Source organism: Columba livia, chromosome 2, assembly GCF_036013475.1.
Source record: "Columba livia isolate bColLiv1 breed racing homer chromosome 2, bColLiv1.pat.W.v2, whole genome shotgun sequence".
Taxonomy (NCBI): Eukaryota; Metazoa; Chordata; class Aves; order Columbiformes; family Columbidae; genus Columba; species Columba livia.
Genome location: NC_088603.1, coordinates 108009706 through 108029582, shown reverse-complemented (window position 1 = coordinate 108029582; position 19877 = coordinate 108009706). Strand labels below are relative to the sequence as shown.

The 19877-nt window shown below is 39.6% G+C and overlaps 1 protein-coding gene across 13 annotated transcripts in view; it reads right to left on the bottom strand.

Annotated features, from left to right (window-relative positions):
• Positions 1 to 19877, bottom strand: part of PIEZO2 (piezo type mechanosensitive ion channel component 2) — a 310595-nt gene that overhangs the window by 15808 nt on the left and 274910 nt on the right. For 10 of the 13 annotated variants that reach the window (XM_065053117.1, XM_065053121.1, XM_065053119.1 and 7 more), the window contains 9 exons: positions 14992 to 15167; positions 8031 to 8198; positions 5325 to 5717; positions 3762 to 4020; positions 3084 to 3266; positions 2642 to 2894; positions 1775 to 1907; positions 1182 to 1329; positions 852 to 1066 (listed from right to left, as the gene is read on the bottom strand). In XM_065053117.1, the coding sequence (XP_064909189.1) occupies positions 852 to 1066; positions 1182 to 1329; positions 1775 to 1907; positions 2642 to 2894; positions 3084 to 3266; positions 3762 to 4020; positions 5325 to 5717; positions 8031 to 8198; positions 14992 to 15167 (1928 nt within the window). The remainder of the gene's footprint in view (positions 1 to 851; positions 1067 to 1181; positions 1330 to 1774; positions 1908 to 2641; positions 2895 to 3083; positions 3267 to 3761; positions 4021 to 5324; positions 5718 to 8030; positions 8199 to 14991; positions 15168 to 19877) is intronic. The other 3 variants (XM_065053123.1, XM_065053125.1, XM_065053126.1) reach the window with 1 other exon arrangement.

Here is a 19877-nt window from a genome sequence, read left to right as displayed (position 1 = left end):
AGTCTTTCTTTACACTATGCACCTATTTTGTTTTATATTTTGTACCTATTTTGTTGTCCAAAGTAACTTCACTGTGAATGAAATGTTATTTGGCCAGGTGACATACTCAAACTCCCTGTACAGCCAATGCAGTGAGGTATTTCAAGTCAGTTTAAAGTCCTAAGTAAGAGGGGAGTCAGCCAAGCTCTAGAGAGGAAACCTTAACACCTCTGCAGGGCAGACTGAGGTGATAACTGCCTTGAGCCATGCAATGAGAAATGTTAGATTTGGGGGTGAACCTGACCAGGAATGTAGTACAAGATTTCATGCCACAGGTGACCATCTGCATTTCACCTGCAGAGCCATGTGGCAGGGGCAAGGGGGGAGACCTTTTGCTCTTCAGAAGAGACACAGGTTTTAGACATTCCTCAGTCTAAGAAGATTTTAATTCACAGTTCACACATTCCAGGAAAGTGCCAAATTATAAGTTACTCTGAGAGAGACATTTTCTACTCGCTCTTTTAAACCAGCATGCAGAGGACTTGGGAACAAGGAACTGAATCAGAGGCCAATATTGTCTCAGCTGAGGGCTCTAATCGCTCAGTTACAGGCTAGTTCTCTTTCAGCTGCCTGCATTTTGGCCTAAGTTGAGAATATTTCAGTACATACTTATATAATTAATTCTTGCTCAAACTTATGTTGGCCACAGTTATTGCTGTAGAAAGGTACTCCAACATTCTGCTTAGAAACGAGACCAAGAAGAAACCTGCTCATGATACCAAAGCTTAGCTAAAACCATCTCAAATTTAAATACAAACAACTTGGTGGAGCACCAGTATTCAAGCTATATTTTTTGATTATAAGGGTTATACCTTTCTGTCACTCCAGGCAAGATAAAGAACATCCAGAAATGTATTCCAAAAACAAGGATGACCTGGAAGATGACCTTTCCCATGACAGTCTTTTTGAGATACAGTGCTCGATCTACCACCATGGTACCAAACTGAATGAGCACCATCACCAAAAATGCTTCCGGCACCTGGTCCTCTGATAACGAAGAGGTGATATCTGCTGCTGCAGAATGTTTCTGAAAAGGAAAACACAACAGAGTGGTCGAGGAAGGAAGACACTCACATGATACTTAGCATCTAGAGCATGTAAATCCTACCGAGGATTTACAGATAGATGCCTCTATGACATACCCCAAAAGCCCAAAATCCAAACACAATGATGATGAAGTCCACTGTGTCAGCGAGGAACATCAGCACGTACACATCAGTCACTGCACTGTAGTCTGGATGAATAAGATTGTAGAAAAATTGTCTGATGGGCACATACACCTGGAGAGTCCTAAAACAACACAGACCGCAATGTGATTTAACAACACTGTAAACTGTACGAAAGAAAAGAAAGGCTGGGTGTGGTGTAATTAGTGTTTCTAAAGATATCTAAGATCTACCCTGACAGCCTTTACAGACACCAGTTCCTTGTTCTGATTGCTTCTGAACCACTGTATTAGCATTTGTTCAGTAGAAATATACATAGCCAACCCAGTTCACATGGATATTTAGCCTTTTTTATCAGGCAGATGATATTTGAACAACTGCTGATTTGTCTGATGTTCAAAAGTGGTGGGACTTAAGAGTGAAAGCATCTATATACAATGAACTGTGTAAGTACCCATTCATCCCCTTGAATTAACAGAAGTAGTAACCCTCTATCTTTAAAATGCTGGTTTGCTGCTTTACCGCATGGAACCTCCCCTAATACCCACACAACTTCTCACATTGCTCACTTTTTAATTGTAAAGGCCTTGGCTTTGATCATTTGTTCTCGAAACTTTTCCATAAGAAGCTCTTTCCTAGATTTTTGCTTGATGCTTAACACACTGCTTCCTTTCTGACTGCTGTTTCGTGTGCTGGTACTTCCTGGAAAAAAAAAAAAAAAAAGGAGGGAAAGAGAAGACAAAGAAGTTAATCCAAAACCGAAGTTTAAATAGAAAAATTAGAAAGTAATAAATCTTGAGACTTCCATCCCATATACGAGTGCCACATTAGAAAGAAGCTTTGAAAAGAATTTATATGCTTTATTTCCAGTATGAAAAAATCTTGAGAGTGTTCAGTAAAGGCTTAATCACTGGCAGATCAAAAATTGATGAATAAAGGCAAGTATCTGATTGATCTGACTCAGTCACCTCAATTGGCAACATGTACATTCAGGCTAGAGTAAGCCCACCCTTTTACAGGATGGGATAAGTAATCTGCTTCAATGTACCTAAGCAAAACTCTTTCTCACTTCAAGTATCATTGAATGTAGACAGGAAAAATACATATGCTTTGCATTCCATCTAGCTGAAGATTATGCTGAACCAGAAATTCTGGATCCAGGCCACACTGAAAGCTCTTTTCCCAGCTTTTGGACAATGTAATTTTAAAAACACAGTGAATCACAAAGTATGGCTCTCCATTTTAACTTTAAGAGTTAAAACTTGGAGTGTGTTCAAACATGAAGATACATTGGTTCATATCCCATTTCCTCACTGAGGAGCAGCAGCGTTCAGTAGCCTCTGAGATCTCCAGAGCAACTGGTGCAAGGTTTAGCAGGATGATCGTACGGGATATGAACGTTTGCTCTTCAAACGCAGACATGCCATGACATTTACCTCTCTTAGATCTGTGTGAGGAGAAGCTGGACCTGTGTGAAAGCTGTGATACACTGCTAGAGCTCTTTCTCCTAACAGCGGTCTGCTGCTCGGGGAAGTGGACATGGATGGACTCTACTGATGCTGCAAGATTGACAGATTTCAAAGAGGCAGAAGAGTCTCTCCTGCCTCCTGTCAGAGAGAGCTCGTCATCAGTATCCTCTTTATTACTGGAGCTGTCCCCTTTCTCATCTTCATCCCATAATCCATGGCACTAGTGGAAAAAGAAGAGAGCATTTCAACCTTGTATTTCTGTCATGGTATTTACCACAAGCATTGCTAACCTCAGTCATGTGTTCACAAGGGGGAAGACAAATTCATTGCCTTGGGATATCATGAGTGACTAAAGAAATTAAAACTAGAAATGAAATCTAAAATAAGAAACTACATGAACTCAAATTACCTTTAAAATGGATCTGTGGAAGAATAAAGCAAGGAGCTGAACAAGATCATAGTGTACGTAACCCTCTTTCTTCTCAATGCCAATAATATTGGGTGGATGGTAAGGTTTATCTTTTGTGTAATCCACGTATTTATTCCAAGGAAAGAAGCCAAACTGGAAGAAGTACTTGATGACAATGGCCACCTGTTCAGAAATACAACACACTTGGGGTGTTTTCTAAGTATGACAGATATAATAGCCTTGTGACATTAAGAGAGGAGAAATATAACTACTTTTTATGAGAAGATAAACAGGCATATTCATTATTACAGAGAAAAAACAGTTCACATTTCCTCAGTAATAAAGTTAATCAACATTTATGCTCAGTGGTACTTTAGATACCAAAAGCAGTGTATCCTCTGTCTTGATTACCAGTTATATGGTAGCTTTTTGTAAATGGTCTGTTCTTGTGATAACTGTTTTACATGCCAGGAAGGATATTGCTCGTTGTAGTGAAGAAAAACACAAACAAAACCTTTTCATACCACAGACATTGCTGAAGACTTCAGTAAATATTTATACTAATATGAAGAGCCAAAGGCCCCTGATTCTAGAGATCAAACCCAGAAAAGATACCATGTGAAGCTTACAACTTAACTCTTCTTTGTTAGACATAGGGTTGCAAAAACAGCAGCATACCTCAGTGTAGACAATGGCTGTCATCCAGAAACGTTTGCTTGGCCGAGGAACAGACAGCATGGCCCAAAGGAATATAAGGATGGGAAGCACCAGGGTTATCATGGAGGCAGAGACCATGTGGTTAAGGATGATCACAAAATAGCACACCATTTCTGACCGGGCCACCAGTGTATTGTACAGGGCATAGATCAGAAGCAAGACTCGAGGCTGACCAACATAGAACTTCTCTGACTCTTCCAGCTCATCATCATGAAACATCCTGTAGGAGCAGAGTATCATAAATGAAATGAAAACCGATTTTACAAGAGCTCCTTTTGAAATTGCTTCTATTTTTCCTTTTGAAAATTTATAAAATTCTGTTGCAGAGTTAAAATAAAAATATTTGGTATCATAATCAAATAAACTGCTTCTAAGCTCAGAAAACAAGAATTTCAGGCAAAATCACTAGAAGCACTGTTCTGCTGTTTTTTAATTTATCCAGAGAGCTGGCCTGGCCCAAGAACTTCTATAAGCACTGCTTTCCTACAGTTGCCCAACTAACATATCTCATGTAAATCACACCATGTTGGTGTGGCCTGTCTGGATTTATATCTGATTTGTCAACACAGATGGGAATTTGGAGAAACTCCAGAGGTCCATCAGGAGACATTACATTATGAATAGTCCTGTGACATAAAACATAATAAGTGCCCTTGAGCATTAGATGTATTCAATCTTCTCTCCTTTACCCAACTCAAAGAAATATAAAAGGCAGCAAGAAATTATATTCTCTCACATACATTCACAGTTCTCACTAAAAAGCAAAAATGACTATGAAGAACCAGAAGACAAGACACTGCATCTGCAACATCAGATGTACAAAGCCGCCTTCTCTCTCCAGATCCAGTCAGGTTGAAAGGCATTTCTGTGGTTTAAGATTTCATCCTTGCGTTTGAGGAAGTTCTCCCCTAGCTGAGTCAGGCCAGAAAGCAGAGGAAGAGGAGCAGCGGCACCATCCCCACCTCAATGTGGGTTGTGCTGCTGAGCATTGCATCACTTATGAAAATACTTTGCAAGGTGGTCTCTCTAAATAGCCCTCAGCTTCTACTGGCTTAAACAAAAAACTTTGCCAAAGGTAAGAGTTTGCCTTAGAGTAATCCAAGATAGTTGAAAGAGAAACTTTTTCCCAGATCGCCCTGGAGAAAACTTACCTGAAATCACAGATGCCTGAAAAAGAGAAGCCCTCTCCACAAGGAATATTTAGAAAAGCCCTTGACCCCATGACAATTGCAGCAAAGAAATCTGATGCTAATTGGAATAATGAGAATTGGTATCTGGGAACAAAGTGGAGATTCTTTCCCAACATGAATTTGAATCATTTTAGAAATATGTAATTAGAACAACTACAAAGAAATGAACTTCTTCCCTTAAATCAAACTTAGCACAAGGTCTGTATCAAAAACTGTGGGCTACTTCTAAGACAAAAAAATAAAAAAAAAAAACAAAAACAAAAACAAAAAAACCCACAAAGTAATGCAAAACTTCACAAACTGGAACCAACAATTTTTCCCCAAAGGTCCTTACTTGTTCAGAAGCAGCTCACTAGCTGTTAGTTCATGCGTCAATGGGGGGAGAATCGTGTCGTTAAGTTTGTCCGTCCGACTGTCGTCTGGGCTCACCATCATGAGGCTCTTACCAGCTGAGTCATCTTGGGAGCCAAAGGGAAGGTGTTCAAAGCTGACAGCTTTGCTATAGGAAGGTGGAGCTTCTGCATTGCTATCCACAGTGGAGTACAATGGCACATCAGTATCAGGAGTATACGCAGCTCCTTCTGAATCCAGGCTGTAATCTTCCATATCCTCTTCCTCTTGCCTGGATACAGAATGAGCTCCTTCCTCTTCATGCTCCCCTTCTACCTCCTCAATGGTTTCTGTCGTCCCCTGACGAGAATAGAGCATGGTGACCTGTGTAGGTTCACTGTTGGGGACAGGACGAAGAGAGAGAGTTGAGGTTTACCAGGCTCATCAGCAGTCAGTTTTTAATTGTACCTTTATGTAGACAGCTGAGCAACCCTATTGCATTCCCAGGTCTTCAAAGTTATTATGATTTGGTAGAAAATATATCATCATGATTGCATCTTACACAAATAGACCATATGGGTCCATCTGCCCCCTGAATGTCATTCCAGTGAACTCACAGTGATTCACTAATTTTTAACACCAGCAAATTAATATAATCATCAAGAGAAACTACACTAACTCTGTGAAAGCAGTTCAAACACTCTCAGACCAGAATCAGGACTTGCTACCACATCTATGTAAAGCATGCTCTGTGGTGAATGACGGGCAGTCATGGTGTTCCTTCTAAATAGGCTGCTTTTAGCAACCACCACACGGGTGCTGTACACAATTGGAACACAAGCTGAAAACACACATCAAGTCTGATTCTAAATAAAAGAATAAGTAAATTGCAAACATTGAAAAACACAATCCGGATTACAAAACTGTTCCAGTAACAGGGTAACTTGCTTACCTTTAGATTGCCCTATGTTCTTCAATACAGCCTCCATTTTTACCTCACCTGCCTGCTTTTCTTCTGTATGTACCTATTTTCTTTTTCAGCTGTTCTTATTCACTCTGTTTGGTTTTCTGCTCATTCACCTTGCTTATTCTTGGCTTTGCATGTCCATAATCACTTTCTCTCTTAATGCTCTGTGCTCTGCAGCAGTCTCAGCTGATGTAAATTCAGGCAACTTGATGACTCCAGAGGGGAATCTGGACTCCATCATTTAAAAAATTTTTTCTTGGCTTTGCTTTCATGCTTTTCATCCCTCACAAGTATTTTATCACCTCTGCCCTAGAACATCACTCTTTCTCTTTTTAGTTGCCATTCCAGTTCCTCTCCATAGGTTAGATAATAGACACCCAGTCAGTGTCTTTTGTAGGTTGCATGTTCTTGCATCTCAACAGAGATAGAAACAGATTTCACACAGCTCTTAAGAAATGAATGGGGTCATGTTTTTCACCTGAAGCACAACCTTTTAAAAAAACCCCTGGCACTGCCAAAGCCAGCTGACACTACCATCTCCTGCCAAAATGAAAAATTAAGTTTCACCTCTTTTCCTTTTACACTGCTTCCAAACTTGCTGTGGCTACATTAGATCGCTTTAGAGAGAGCATGGTGACCTGTGTAGGTTCACTGTTGGGGACAGGATGAAGAGAGAGAGTTGAGGCTTACAAGGCTCATCAGCAATAAAAGTTTTTTAATTGTACCTTTATGTAGACAGCTGAGCAACCCTATTGCATTCCCAGGTCTTCAAAGTTATTATAATTTGGTAGAAAATATAGAAGACTCGGTAGAAGACTTTTAATCAGAACATGTAACACTATTATTAGGATGTATATTTTGACGATTCATGTTAGCACTCATCCTGGTTAAAATGCGTGAAACCCTAAAATCCCATCATTTCAAAACCGATCAATGCCAAAAATTTATAAAGCACTTTAAACATTGAAAAATAATGATCTAATATGCCATAACATTTCATATTTATAATACAAGCTGAAAAACTGTTTCCAAGGTCATATAAACCCCCGTGTCTTATCTGCTAAAAAGTGAGTGAATGGCTCTGCCCAGTTCCCTCTTGCACTGGGTATTAGTATTATTCAGTATCTTTTCACAGCAATTTTCCCTTTCTTAATTCCAACACCTCACAGACTATAAATCAATGGTAAAATAATTGAAATATATTTAGCAATCTTTCCTATATGGGAAAAAGTAAAATTGAAAGAGCAGAGCTTGCATTTGCCTATCTTAGTTTCTACAATTAGACACCTAAGTCCACATTTAGGATAACCGATTAACTGAGAAACTTCACTTCCAGCTTCCAATTTTAAAAAGAACAACCATTGATGCAGTAACTCTGAAAATCAGACTCTTTTTCAGCTGAATAAATACAGACTTTAGCCTGGTTTTAGACAGCCTGTGTAATATAATTGAACAACTTTTAAAAATACGTGAATTAAGGATGAAAACCAAACCAAAATAATAAAATAAAATGAAATTAAATACAAATAAAAAACAGAATAAGAAGTGAAACAGCAAATGAGTCCTAGATTATGACCCTGACTTGGAACTTCAGAATCGTGCCACAACACAGATGTGAGTAAAGCTTCCAGTAACCATGCAAACCACTCTGTACACCATCTCTCTGCAAAAGCAGATTTAGGTGGACTGCAGTAAGTACAATGGTAAGGGTAAATGAGAACAAAGCATGCATGAGGTAAGCACCTTGACACTATACTGCCACTGTCAGCTGATGAGGAGGACATATCCATGCTCTGCATTTTACGAAGCCTAGGTCGAGCGCGCTCACTTGTTTTAGGAACAGTGTCTGGTCCATCTAAATCATCAAGGGTTGACTGCCTTGAGAACAGCATGGTTGCTTCAGTGTAGCAGCTAGCAGCGCAAACAGTTATAAAGACAGTGTTAAATACAAATGGTAATACTATACACATGGTTCAGTAAACAAATATGCTTGCCATGCGGCAAAACACCAACACAGAGACAAAAGGTTCAGAGAGAAGATAAGGATTTGTTTAGAGTCACCATGTAGACACATTTCTATGCACAGATTGCTCATGGTCGTATTCATATAGAGATGGCTATCAACCATCTATTCACTATTCAAAGGACATGAAACTAACACAATGGTCTATAAGCTTTCCAGGGGCACCAACTTACGTATGTGAGGAGGTTTTATTTTTGTTGTTTCCCCCTGAAATTTCCAAATTCCACAAAAAATGTTTTGGGAAGTGGCACAAATTCCATTTTATTAATGGTATGCTCTGCTAAAGCTTTTTACACAGGTACAAGCTAACTTCCTAAAAGAGCCCTTAAAACTGAATAAGCTTATATTCCACAAATAGAAAAATAGCTGTCAGACATTGGCTAATCCTCTTTCCAAACCAAAGAGCCAAATCGGATGTGTTACTTAGCCAGTAGATGTATGCCAAATATAACCTGCTCCGCATGGGATGGCTTTTATTTTGATATTTAGTAGTAAGCCCTGATAATTCTTTCCAGAAGATTTCACTTATTTCAATCACAGCTTAAAAACTATTTCAAAATTAGTAACATGCACATTTTGAAACAAAGGACAGATATAATAAACCCTTATCTCCTTTGACTTATCAAATACAACAGGACACCAGAGACACACACCATACATTGAGCAGTTATGTGTTATTGGAGAAATGAAGAAGAATTGGATGAGTTATGAGAAATAAAGTACATAATTAAATACGAGCATATAACATAGCAACAGGAAAGAAACAAATACATTAATGACATACGGTAGGTAAAAGAATTATTTCTCCTGCAAAAAATCTTTGAAAACCACAGAAGTTTATTAAATGAGTTGAGGGCTCTGGTGGTTTAATGCATGCAGTGACCTGCCTGGGTCTCTCAGATAGAATGAGAGAAGAATGGACCCCAAAATGCAGGATTTACACTCTACTTTCCTTCTTTTGAGTCCATTTGTGTTACACATGAGCAGCGGCAGCAGGGGATTTGCTTCTTGGCAACCATTGTGTTTGTCCAGGGGCACAGAGAATTGGGAAAGAGGTCGGAAGGGAAGTGCAATGGTGTTTTGAGTGTTACTTTGGTCTTGCTAGCTTGAAGTGAGGAAAAAAATCTGCTGGCATGAAGTGACAGTTTACACTTGTTGCCCTAAGGAAAATGGGGAGGAAAATACAAATGGGGAGCAAAATACATGGAGTGAAGAAACACTTCTTTTTACGCCTACGCTCACTGATTGTCTTTTTTGACAGTATGGGCTGATGTAAAAAGCATACTTTGATCTTTGAGCAGAAGAAAAGTATGATCAAGATTCCAAAGTTATGGTGAAATACTTTTCCTTAAAAACAGTATTAATGGCAGGGACACCTCTGTCCTGCCAGTTCATTTGGCCAAGACCCTTTACAAGCTACTTCATTATTTCTGTGTGCAAAGGCACTCAAGTATCCTTCAGACAAAACCTAGAGGACTGTCTGCACGGTGCAGCGTTTTGATGAAGCAGCAAATGCTGCTTCCTACAGGAACAGATCAACCCTGGAGGCTTGATCCAGCAGCATGGAAATCAGTCAGACATCCATGTTATTGATTCCAGGGGTTCAATTTGTACATACACCTACGGAGTATAGCCGGGTTGTTGTACTATCACTGAGATTTTGCTACTAAAATATAGGGAGATGGCAGCAAGTAGACAATCCATTTTCGCATACTACCTTTCCGCCTGTGTGCTACAATGTTGTCCACATGTTATTTTACATCTCAAGGGCTGAGTTTATTCTTTTCGAGAGCAACACCTCTTACTAAGGTGTTGAAGTATTTTAAATGCAGACGTAGTTCAGAGAGAACCTTTCAGGGCCTTACACAGAGCAGCTGTTGAAATCAAAGTAGCCCTTGCCCATTCATATATTTTCAATGGTAGAAATATATGCCAGCTGCCCTCCAAAACATGTAAATTCTGACCTGGGTCCCAGAAAAATGAAAGGAAAAACATATATTAACCCCAACAGATAAAAACATTTGCCCACATGCAGTCCCTGCAATAAGTTGGTTTCGAGCTGTTTTAAATGAAGGGTGAATCATCAGAAGAACTATCTACTGAGCAGCTGCTCTGTATCTTTGAACGTCAGGAGATGTGTGACATGACACCTGTAGCACAGTCTGTATATTCTTTATGTACTTCTTTCAGAACATGCTTCCGAACATGGAGAAAACGAGAGCACCAATAAAATGGAGAGAATTACACTTGGGAAAGCTGATGTTGACTCAGTCATTGACTGTCACATAAATTTAATCCAAGCATATCTTCCTGAGTGACTTTTTAAATCTGTGTCCTTGGAGACCTTGAAAAGCATTAGCTTCTTGAAACCATCCAAGGACTAGGTATTTTGAATTGAATGTTCTTTAAAAGCCCCAAGTTCAAGCATTTTATATAAAGTTGACCGGGTATCCATTTCAAATGGGGATATATATATAGCAGAGATGTTTTTATCCTCGGTGAGTGGGAAATTTCTTACTTTATGACTTCCTTTTTACTAAACAAATTTACGCTTCCCAGAGAGTTTATTAGTTTAATTCATTACAAATTTTCTGTTTTGTTTTGTTTTCTGTCCGTGGGCTAGTTACTGACTGGCATTACCTTTCTGAACTACTACACTCCTCACACCTGCAAGTAAAGATCCCAAACATTTACTACAATTCATGTTCCTAAATCAGACCCAGAACCAGCCCCAAACTTGGACTCTCCATTCATCCTTTCTCCTGTCTCCCAAGGCAAATGTTACTTCTCCAGCAGTCCCTGCCTCAAGCCCTATTCTCCCATCTGGTGAGAGAATTGGAGATAAAATGGGTGTTCATAAACACCTTGACCGCACTTCTATGTTCAGTCTACACACAGGTAGAGTTGGGAACTGAATATGTTACTTATGATGGACAAAAAAATAATACAAACCGAACTGGATAACAAACCTTGGATATCCTGAAATCTGACTTAGGACCTGTCTTGAGCTGCTATGTCGTAATCATAGGTCAAGTCTCACGAAGGCAGTCAATGGGTTTTAGTAAGTTCTCAACCATGTCACTGAAATCCACAACCTGCTTAACCTAACAAGAAGCTCATCAGTCAAATGGAAAGAAGCAGCAGCAAATGCTCTGCCATGCCAGCTCCCGATCCCTCCTGGTAGTGCTCCTCAAAGAGCTTGTGAAGGATCAACATCAGTCTCTTCTCCTACTGGCCCATATGACCTTTGCACTTTGCCTTTAGGATACATGAGAGTACTTATACACAAAGAGAAACAGAACAAATACATTTCAAATACCTCACTACACCTCTAGATACTGTATAGAAAAATGACTGAGAATAAATGACAGCCCTACTAAAACTGAAAATACCATGAAGGATACTCAGCAAAACTCCTTTGAGAGTTTTATCTAGGGTAAGAACAACATCCCTGGATAAGACTTACTCATCAACGACTTGGATGAGGGACCAGAGTGCACTGTCTGCAAGTTTGCTGATGACACCAAGCTGGGAGGAGTGGCTGACACACCAGAAGGCTGTGCTGCCATCCAGTGAGACCTGGACAGGCTGGAGAGTTGGGCTTGGAAAAAATTAATGAAATATAACAAGGGCAAGTGTAGAGTCTTGCATCTGGGCAGGAAAAACCCCAGGTTCCAGTATAAGCTGGGGAATGACCTATTAGAGAGCAGTGTAGGGGAAAGGGACCTGGGGGTCCTGCTGGACAGCAGGATGACCATGAGCCAGCACTGTGCCCTTGTGGCCAGGAAGGCCAATGTCATACTGGGGTGTATTACAAGGGGGTGGTTAGTAGGTCGAGAGAGGTTCTCCTTCCCCTCTACTCTGCCCTGGTGAGACCACATCTGGAATACTGTGTCCAGTTCTGGGCCCCTCAGTTCAAGAAGGACAGGGAACTGCTGGAGAGATCCAGCGCAGGGCAACAAAGATGATTAAGGGAGTGGAGCATCTCCCTTACGAGGAAAGGCTGAGGGAGCTGGGTCTCTTTAGCTTGGAGAAGACTGAGGGGTGACCTCATTCATGTTTATAAATACATAAAGGGTGAGTGTCACGAGGATGGAACTAGGCTCCTCTTGGTGACAACCAATGGTAAGACAAGGGGCAATGGGCACAAACTGAAACACAGGAGGTTCCACTTCAATATGAGAAGAAACTTCTTCTCAGTGAGGGTGACAGAACACTGGGACAGGCTGCCCAGGGAGGTTGTGGAGTCTCCTTCTCTGAAGACATTCAAAACCCACCTGGACACATTCCTGTGTAACCTCATCTAGGTGTTCCTGCTCCGGCAGGGGGATTGGACTAGATGATCTTTCAAGGTACCTTCCAATCCCTAACATCCTGTGATCCTGTGATTCTGTGATTCTCTCTGGAAATCCAGTGCTTAGACCACTAAGCTTAGAACTACATTAATTCCTGTCCTCTGTACTGAGGAATATGTATTGTTATAGTGGAATAGCTTCTGTGCTTCTGCAGCCCCGTTGTACTTCCAGACATGACTGTCTTACTCATGGACCTAATGTCCACTACAGAATTTTGTGTAGGCCAACCAAAGAAGGATAACCAGAATGCTGGTTTGAAACCCTCTGCCTCTTCCCAAAAGTTTTCCATGTTCACAGGGATGCTTAGATTTAATCAGCTGCTTTTCCATTTGCTGGAAATCATTAATTTGACATGTAAAATGCCTCCATCTCTCGTTTGGGCAATTGAAGCTCATGAGCATTTTTGTAATCCCAGGAAGAGACATGCAAGGGGGCCCCAATAAAAGGATGGCATTATCATTCAATCAACAGACTCATTTTTGCTTCCTCTTATTACAGGTCATTATTATTATAGCAGATGTGCACAATTTGTAAATACTCTCAGTGCGAGAATATTTGATTGTTCATTACCAGAAAGAGAATTTGAGATTAGTGATATCAGTCATAATACTGCTTTGCTGTTCCTCTGTTGATAGGTCCTCTGACATCTGAGAAAATGAAGATGAGAGTAACACGTGAAAGATTTAACTTTTTCTGTTGCAAAGCAGCTCCACATAATCACTGAATTCTCTGAGTTTGAAAAGAGATTTTAAATGTCTAAGTATGCTCAAAGCAGGGTGACAAATGGGTGGTTATTCTGAAAAAAAAAGACATAAACAGAGCTCAACAGTGGATACCATCTCATCGAAGAGGCAGAATTTACACACGAAAATTAGAAGATCTGTCTTTTTTTATAATTCATTTTGGAATTGACTTCTCTTTGCTTCTAGTTCTTTCTAACATGGTTATGTAATAATGATAACTTCTTGTGTCTATAGTAAACAGTGTGACCAAAAACTATTTAATGAAGGAAGGACTGATATTACTATTCTTTCTTCAAGTGAGACTGAACTTTGTGGAGTTAAATTCTGCCCCGCATATATCCAAGTGGCTCCAAGTGAGCTGGTAATAGAATTTGGCTTGACATTTTTCTCACGTCATCTGACTCCAGTAAAACTTTGAGACAAAACACAAAGGTGTTGCTTAGTTGGGTAACTAGCCACTAAGAAAGATTTGCTCAGATTTGTTGTTTTTACTGGAGTGAGCCTCTCAAAGGCCAGTGCTCCCTCTGGGGAACAATTTGTGAATATTTTGTTGAAGCACAGTACTCACAGGCACTCTCTTACACTTGCTTTTCAATAACATCAGACAGGAAGACAAGCCCTCATTATTTTCAGTCTGCTAACATCTACCCGTATGTCATTAGCAAAAGCTAAGCATAATTTACTGTACACAGAAGCTACCGAGTTTGTTGGGAGTATCAAACACAATATGGTACTGCCGCACTTCAGAGAAGAACAGAAGACAGCAGAATGTAACAGATTCTGAAACAGCTGGATTTCCAAAGCCCTCCCTTCTCCCCCTCATGTTGAACAATTTCTGCAGTCTCTTAAAAGTCAAGAACACCAGGGACATGGTGGGAACAGGCTGCCTCTGCAAGAGAAGGAAATATATGTGTGTGCCTCTGTGTGCATGGAGCAGCAGGAGCATGCAGGAGTTTTGGCAAGTGATTTGACAGCATCTGTCTTCAGAAAAGAACACGGAAGGTGGTTTTTCTGAACTAGTATGGGTATTTGAGCCACAAACTGTGTAGCTCTGCTGCACTGTAATCATAGCAGTGAGAAAATCAGGCTCTTCAGATGGTCTTTGCCCTGTGTGTACAAGAGGGAGATTTCATTCTTTCAAATCCAGAACCTCTCTCAGTGCAAAGCCTCAGTTTTGAGTTGTGGGTAACAGACAACAATTTATTTTATGAAGACAAAATATACACAATGAACAATAATTTCCCAGACTCCACGCCTGAATTCCTGACACTATATCCCATAAGCATCCTCAGCAGGCTCTTCTTTTCCATTACTTTTTACAAGATCAAAACCCCTGTCAATGACTCCTAGTTCTATGGGAAACAGAAAGCAGTGGGGTAATCATGCAGTGGAAAAGGAGTCAAGCCAGCAACTGAATGCACCACTATAAAGGTTTGTAACATATAGAAGTTTTCTCTATTAAAATGGCATGGATAAATTAAAAAGAGGACTCGGCACTGATTAGAAAAGTACTTAGATGTTAACTACAATTATGTCTACTGCATGATACCTCTATCTTTCATAAAATAAATTTAAATCAATACCTGGAGATACTGTCACGGGAAGCTGCTGAATCTAAACTATCCATTCTTTCAGATGCTTGCAAACCAGAAGCTTGATCAGGATTTTTATCAATTGAGTCCAGTCCTGACTCCTTAGACAGTTTCATCATGTGGTTTTGGTAATACATGTGGATGCTCTCCCGCGTTGGAACATTCCCCTGTGGAAGAGAGTAGAGGTAGAGGTACATGGCAGGGGGGAGGTGTATTCTTTGAGGAACTGGTTTCTTCTGTCATTTGGCAAGGAACAGATTAAGGACGAGGACAGCTTCCTAGTAAACAATAACCTCCCACCAGTAATTCATTTTCAGAGTGCAAGTCAGATTCTGACAAAATACCATGGCACAAAATGTTGGGTTTTTAAGCAAAACTGGAGCAATGCAAGCAGTTTCAGGCTATGTATGGCCAACAAAACTCTCCTGGGTGGCATGCAGATCATTTAGCATGAAAATGAGGATTTAAAACACTAGTGCAAATTAAGCAAAAAGGAGAAGAAGATGGAACAGCACAAATACTGTGAAATATTGTGAAAATGAGGTGTTGGCTGAGACCATGACTCAACCTGTACTCCAGCAATGTTTGAGGTATCTCATTTAGATAGCTTCACTGACTCTAAGAACAATCATACATCTTATTAGTGGTCAGTAGCAGTTTTTTTTTTTAATGGAAAGAAAGAGACAGGTTATGTACAAACTGATCTAGATTTTAATTAGTGTCCCAAAAAAGGGAATTTATTCATGAAGTGCGGATGCAGTTGGAAAACCATGAAAAATACACGGAAGACCTTTATACGTTCCCCATGACTTCAAGATCAAGCAAGTCCATGAAAGGATGGTTTTATTAACTGTCAGCCCAGATCTGGGCACAGAATCAAGTCTTTCTGGCTATGATATTGCAATAAGAAATCTAAAGGTGTGTCATAAGAATAAAAGTGAGAATTTTATAGCCTGTTCTTAGGCAGAAACACATCCAACTCATTCCACTAGCAGTTGCATTGACTTGAGAAGATACACTGAGAGAGATGATTGCTATTCTTGAACAGTCATTTTTCTGACTTATAATGAAGCCTTTTAGCTTTCAGCTAAAATAATAGAAGCACTCTAACATACTGCCCATCTTCCCTTTACTAATATTGGTTACTAGTATTTCAACCCTGGACCACTAACCTAGGTCCCAAACCTAAGTTGTCAAAACATGAAGTTTTGTCAAAAAAATATCTTAAGAACAAAATCTGAAACTCAGGTTTTTAATTAGGTTTGTCTGTATACAAGCCGTGTTGCTTCTGCAGTAATAAATATTTGTGTCATTATGACAGCCTGTTTCTAAAATTATGGCACATGTTATGTTCTAGCTCAACTGCAGGCTTGAGATAAAGGACAAGAGCTGTGATGGCAAAAGTGTCCCACATCTGATGCAGGACTCAATTTCATGTTTTTCTGTAGCTGCAAGAGAGACCAAAGAAACTTCATACATCAGGTTAACTGTCCCCAAACTCCACATGGGACACAGAAACATGCCACCATGTAGGCTGCAGAGAGACCCTCCTTTCTTGGGCAGCAATGAAAGGCATGTGGCTGCTATGGAGCCTTGGGGATGCTATGGAGGAATTGGTGATTCTGATGTTCACGGGCACCAATAATTCACAGAAGAGGAAACAAAAATCCTAAAAAACCCCTAAAGTTTAAATCTATTTACTGAGGAGAAATTCTTTGAAGGGTTCCTAGTACTAGGAGATTTAGGATTGAAGCAGGATGTACAAGGACACATGGGCTTTACTGTAATCAGAATATCATCAGGCTACTGGCAACATGAAACTGAAACAAATTAAACCAATCTATTTGGAACAAAGGACAGGAAAAACTCAATAAGGTTAAGAGGAAAAGTAGCAAAGAACGATCAAAATAAGGTCCCAAATAAGTAATGGCCATGAAAAGGCATTTAGACTGGCTTCTGTGTAGATGTTAAAACTCTCAAAACTCAGGGGTGGTGAGAAAGAATCATGTGATTTTCAGTGAGGATGATGAAGTAGCAGTGACTTCTGAGGCTTGTATCACTACAACACTGTACTATCCCATTACAAATTTTATAGAAAGGATGTAATGGAAGACAGCTTGAAGAAGAGGTGGTATGGGTCAAAAAGCATAAAGTCTAATGAATTAAGTAGATTCACTGTGCCAGGATTATCACAGAATCTCTGTGGGCAGACTTGAAACAATTAATATTGAAGAAGTGTAGTATGAAGGCCTGACTTTTGACTATCGAACCAGGAGTGCACTAATGCTTGTTACATATTATGGAAGATTACAGAAGGTGCCATCAGAATGATAATGTACAATAACTCAAGGTAGTTTTCAATTGTACTTATGTAGAATAGGTATGTGTCGCTAAAGAGCCTGCATGCTCACACACACATCACCAGAATGGAAAAGACCAGGAGAAAGAAGCAAGAAGGCATCCTTCGAGAAATAAGAGTCATGAGGAAAAACAAACAAGAATGAACATTGTAAAGTTAGATGTAAAACTTCAGCAAATTAGACCAGAAAAGATGCTGAGGAATAACTTGCTAAAAAAAAATCTGGTAACAAAAACATTTTCAAGAATATAATAAGAATCAGCTGCCAGAAAGCCAGGGTATCACCGGGTGATCAAGGCATAAAGAGGTGTGAGGGAGCTATGGCAACAAGACAAGACAAGACTGAAGTTTTTTGCATCTGTCTTTGTTGCAGAAAAACTCACTGAGGTCCCCAACGGAACAATTTGAATTCCAGGGAATGACTGGAGTCATTATTTTATGAAAGTTAAGTCTGAGAATAAAACAAACTGAGCTGTAAGTGGAAGGTGCTCCCTCAAGAGATCTGCAGGAACTAACAGATGAAACAGTGGCAGGGGGAGAGAAGGCAACATCAACCCTTAAACATGGCTTCAGGAGTGATACCGAGCGACCCTTGTATGAAACGAAGCAGTCACGACACAAACCAGACTATTTCTCTTGTACTTATCCTCCAATAAAAGACCAGAGACAAAAGGCACAAACAAATGTTTGTTTTTTAAAAAGGAAGAAGGTCATTGACTGGTCCCCCCAAGAAGTTTTACTGTCCAGCATATTCAGAAATAAACTGTGTACACAGGAAAATGGTGATGTGATAAAGTTTGCATATGAAAAATAATTATTTGGGATATTCAAGTGTAAAGTTGACTCTAGTTCTACTGAAGAGCTTGATGAAATTCAGTGAATTGGTAAAAAATGGCAAGAAATGCAACAGGAAAAATAACCTAAACTGTATACCTGTAATAACAGCCTTTATGTCAGCTTATGTTAGACTTAAAGTCTTGGACTCGGGGAATATAGTCCCCTGAAAACAGGCAGCATTCACCGAAAATGAAAGGAGCTTGACTGTGAGATCCTACTAGGAAAGCAAAAGAAAACAAATCATACTCCTGTATAAACCTGTGTTTGACTCACACCTTGAAAATAGCGTGTAGTTCTGGTCATTCAGTCTAAATGACGCCATATTAAAACTGTAATAGTATGAAGAAGGACAATATAGATGACCAGAGCCACTGGATAGATTCTGTGTGAAGCAAGGCTAAAAAGAAAGGGACTTTTTAACTTGGAAGAGAACGACTGAGGAGAAGACTTGATGTAGATTTGTACGATTAGGAATAGTAGAGGAAAATGGATGACATCTCTGATCTACAGGAGACCCCAAAACAATCAGGAAGCAGGTTTAAAATAAATAGGAGGAAGTACTTTTAAACACACCATACGGAATGACACTGAAGAACTTTGTGTTGTAGGATCTTCTGGAAGCCAACATTAAAAATAGATTAAAAACAGACTAGCCAAACTCCAAGGATATACATTCCTTGGTACTATTAAACATAATGATCCAGATGCAATTCCTGGTTTAGGATTTACTCTGAATATGCCACATTTCTTTTGGTCTATTTTTTAAAAATGTATTTATTTGTTATCATTGTATACAATTTATTTATTTGCTGTTACTATTATTATCCGCTTACTATTTGACACTTTGGGGAAAATAACAGTAAGTAAACACTAACAGTGAAGTAGCCCTCTTTTCATGCTCAGTTTCCCCTGGCCAGACTGGGTACATATTCCCTCAGAACAGGCAAACCTGCTCCTCAAGCCCCCTGGGGTCATGGGCAGCCTTCTTACTGTGCTGGCAGATGTTGACAGCAGCCGGACAGTATGGGGCTGCATTCAAGCCAAGAGTACTAATGTGTTGTTGACCTTTTCCACCTATTCATCTCCGAGACAGTCTGCAGCTTTTTAACAAAAACTGGAGAGAAGTAAAAATGAGGCTTCTATGCCAAGTTTCCAGAAATAGTTGGGTAGCTAGTGACATATGTAAAAATACCTGTGCTTAAAATGAGAGCTTTATTCAACTTCAAAGTATCACCTACTGGCATTTAGAAGAACCAAATACATTTCTAGTTACAGTATCTATGTTAATCTTTTATAATAATGGGCTTTATTAATATATAATTAGTTTGTAGAGGACCACATAGCTTCACTGCGAGTGAAAAAAATTATGCCTCTATGTTGTCAGTCATTTCCAATGCAAGCTGGTCTACAAACAGACTGAAATATGCAGACTGAGGTAGCTTCTGAGCTGTTTAAAATGCCATGCCTTCTCCTCTCTACTTGAATCCACCCTGTCCCCTCAAAACCACACTTCATCACAGGACAGTTTCAGCCAAATCCTTATATCAACCTCTCAAATAATTATTTTTCCAATAGTTTGTTTCGTGTCCAGATAATAAATCAAGTATTTTATTATTTATATATTTATAAAACAGTAAGCAGTAAAATAATCCAGTCCTGCTTTTTAAAATGAGATTTTTAT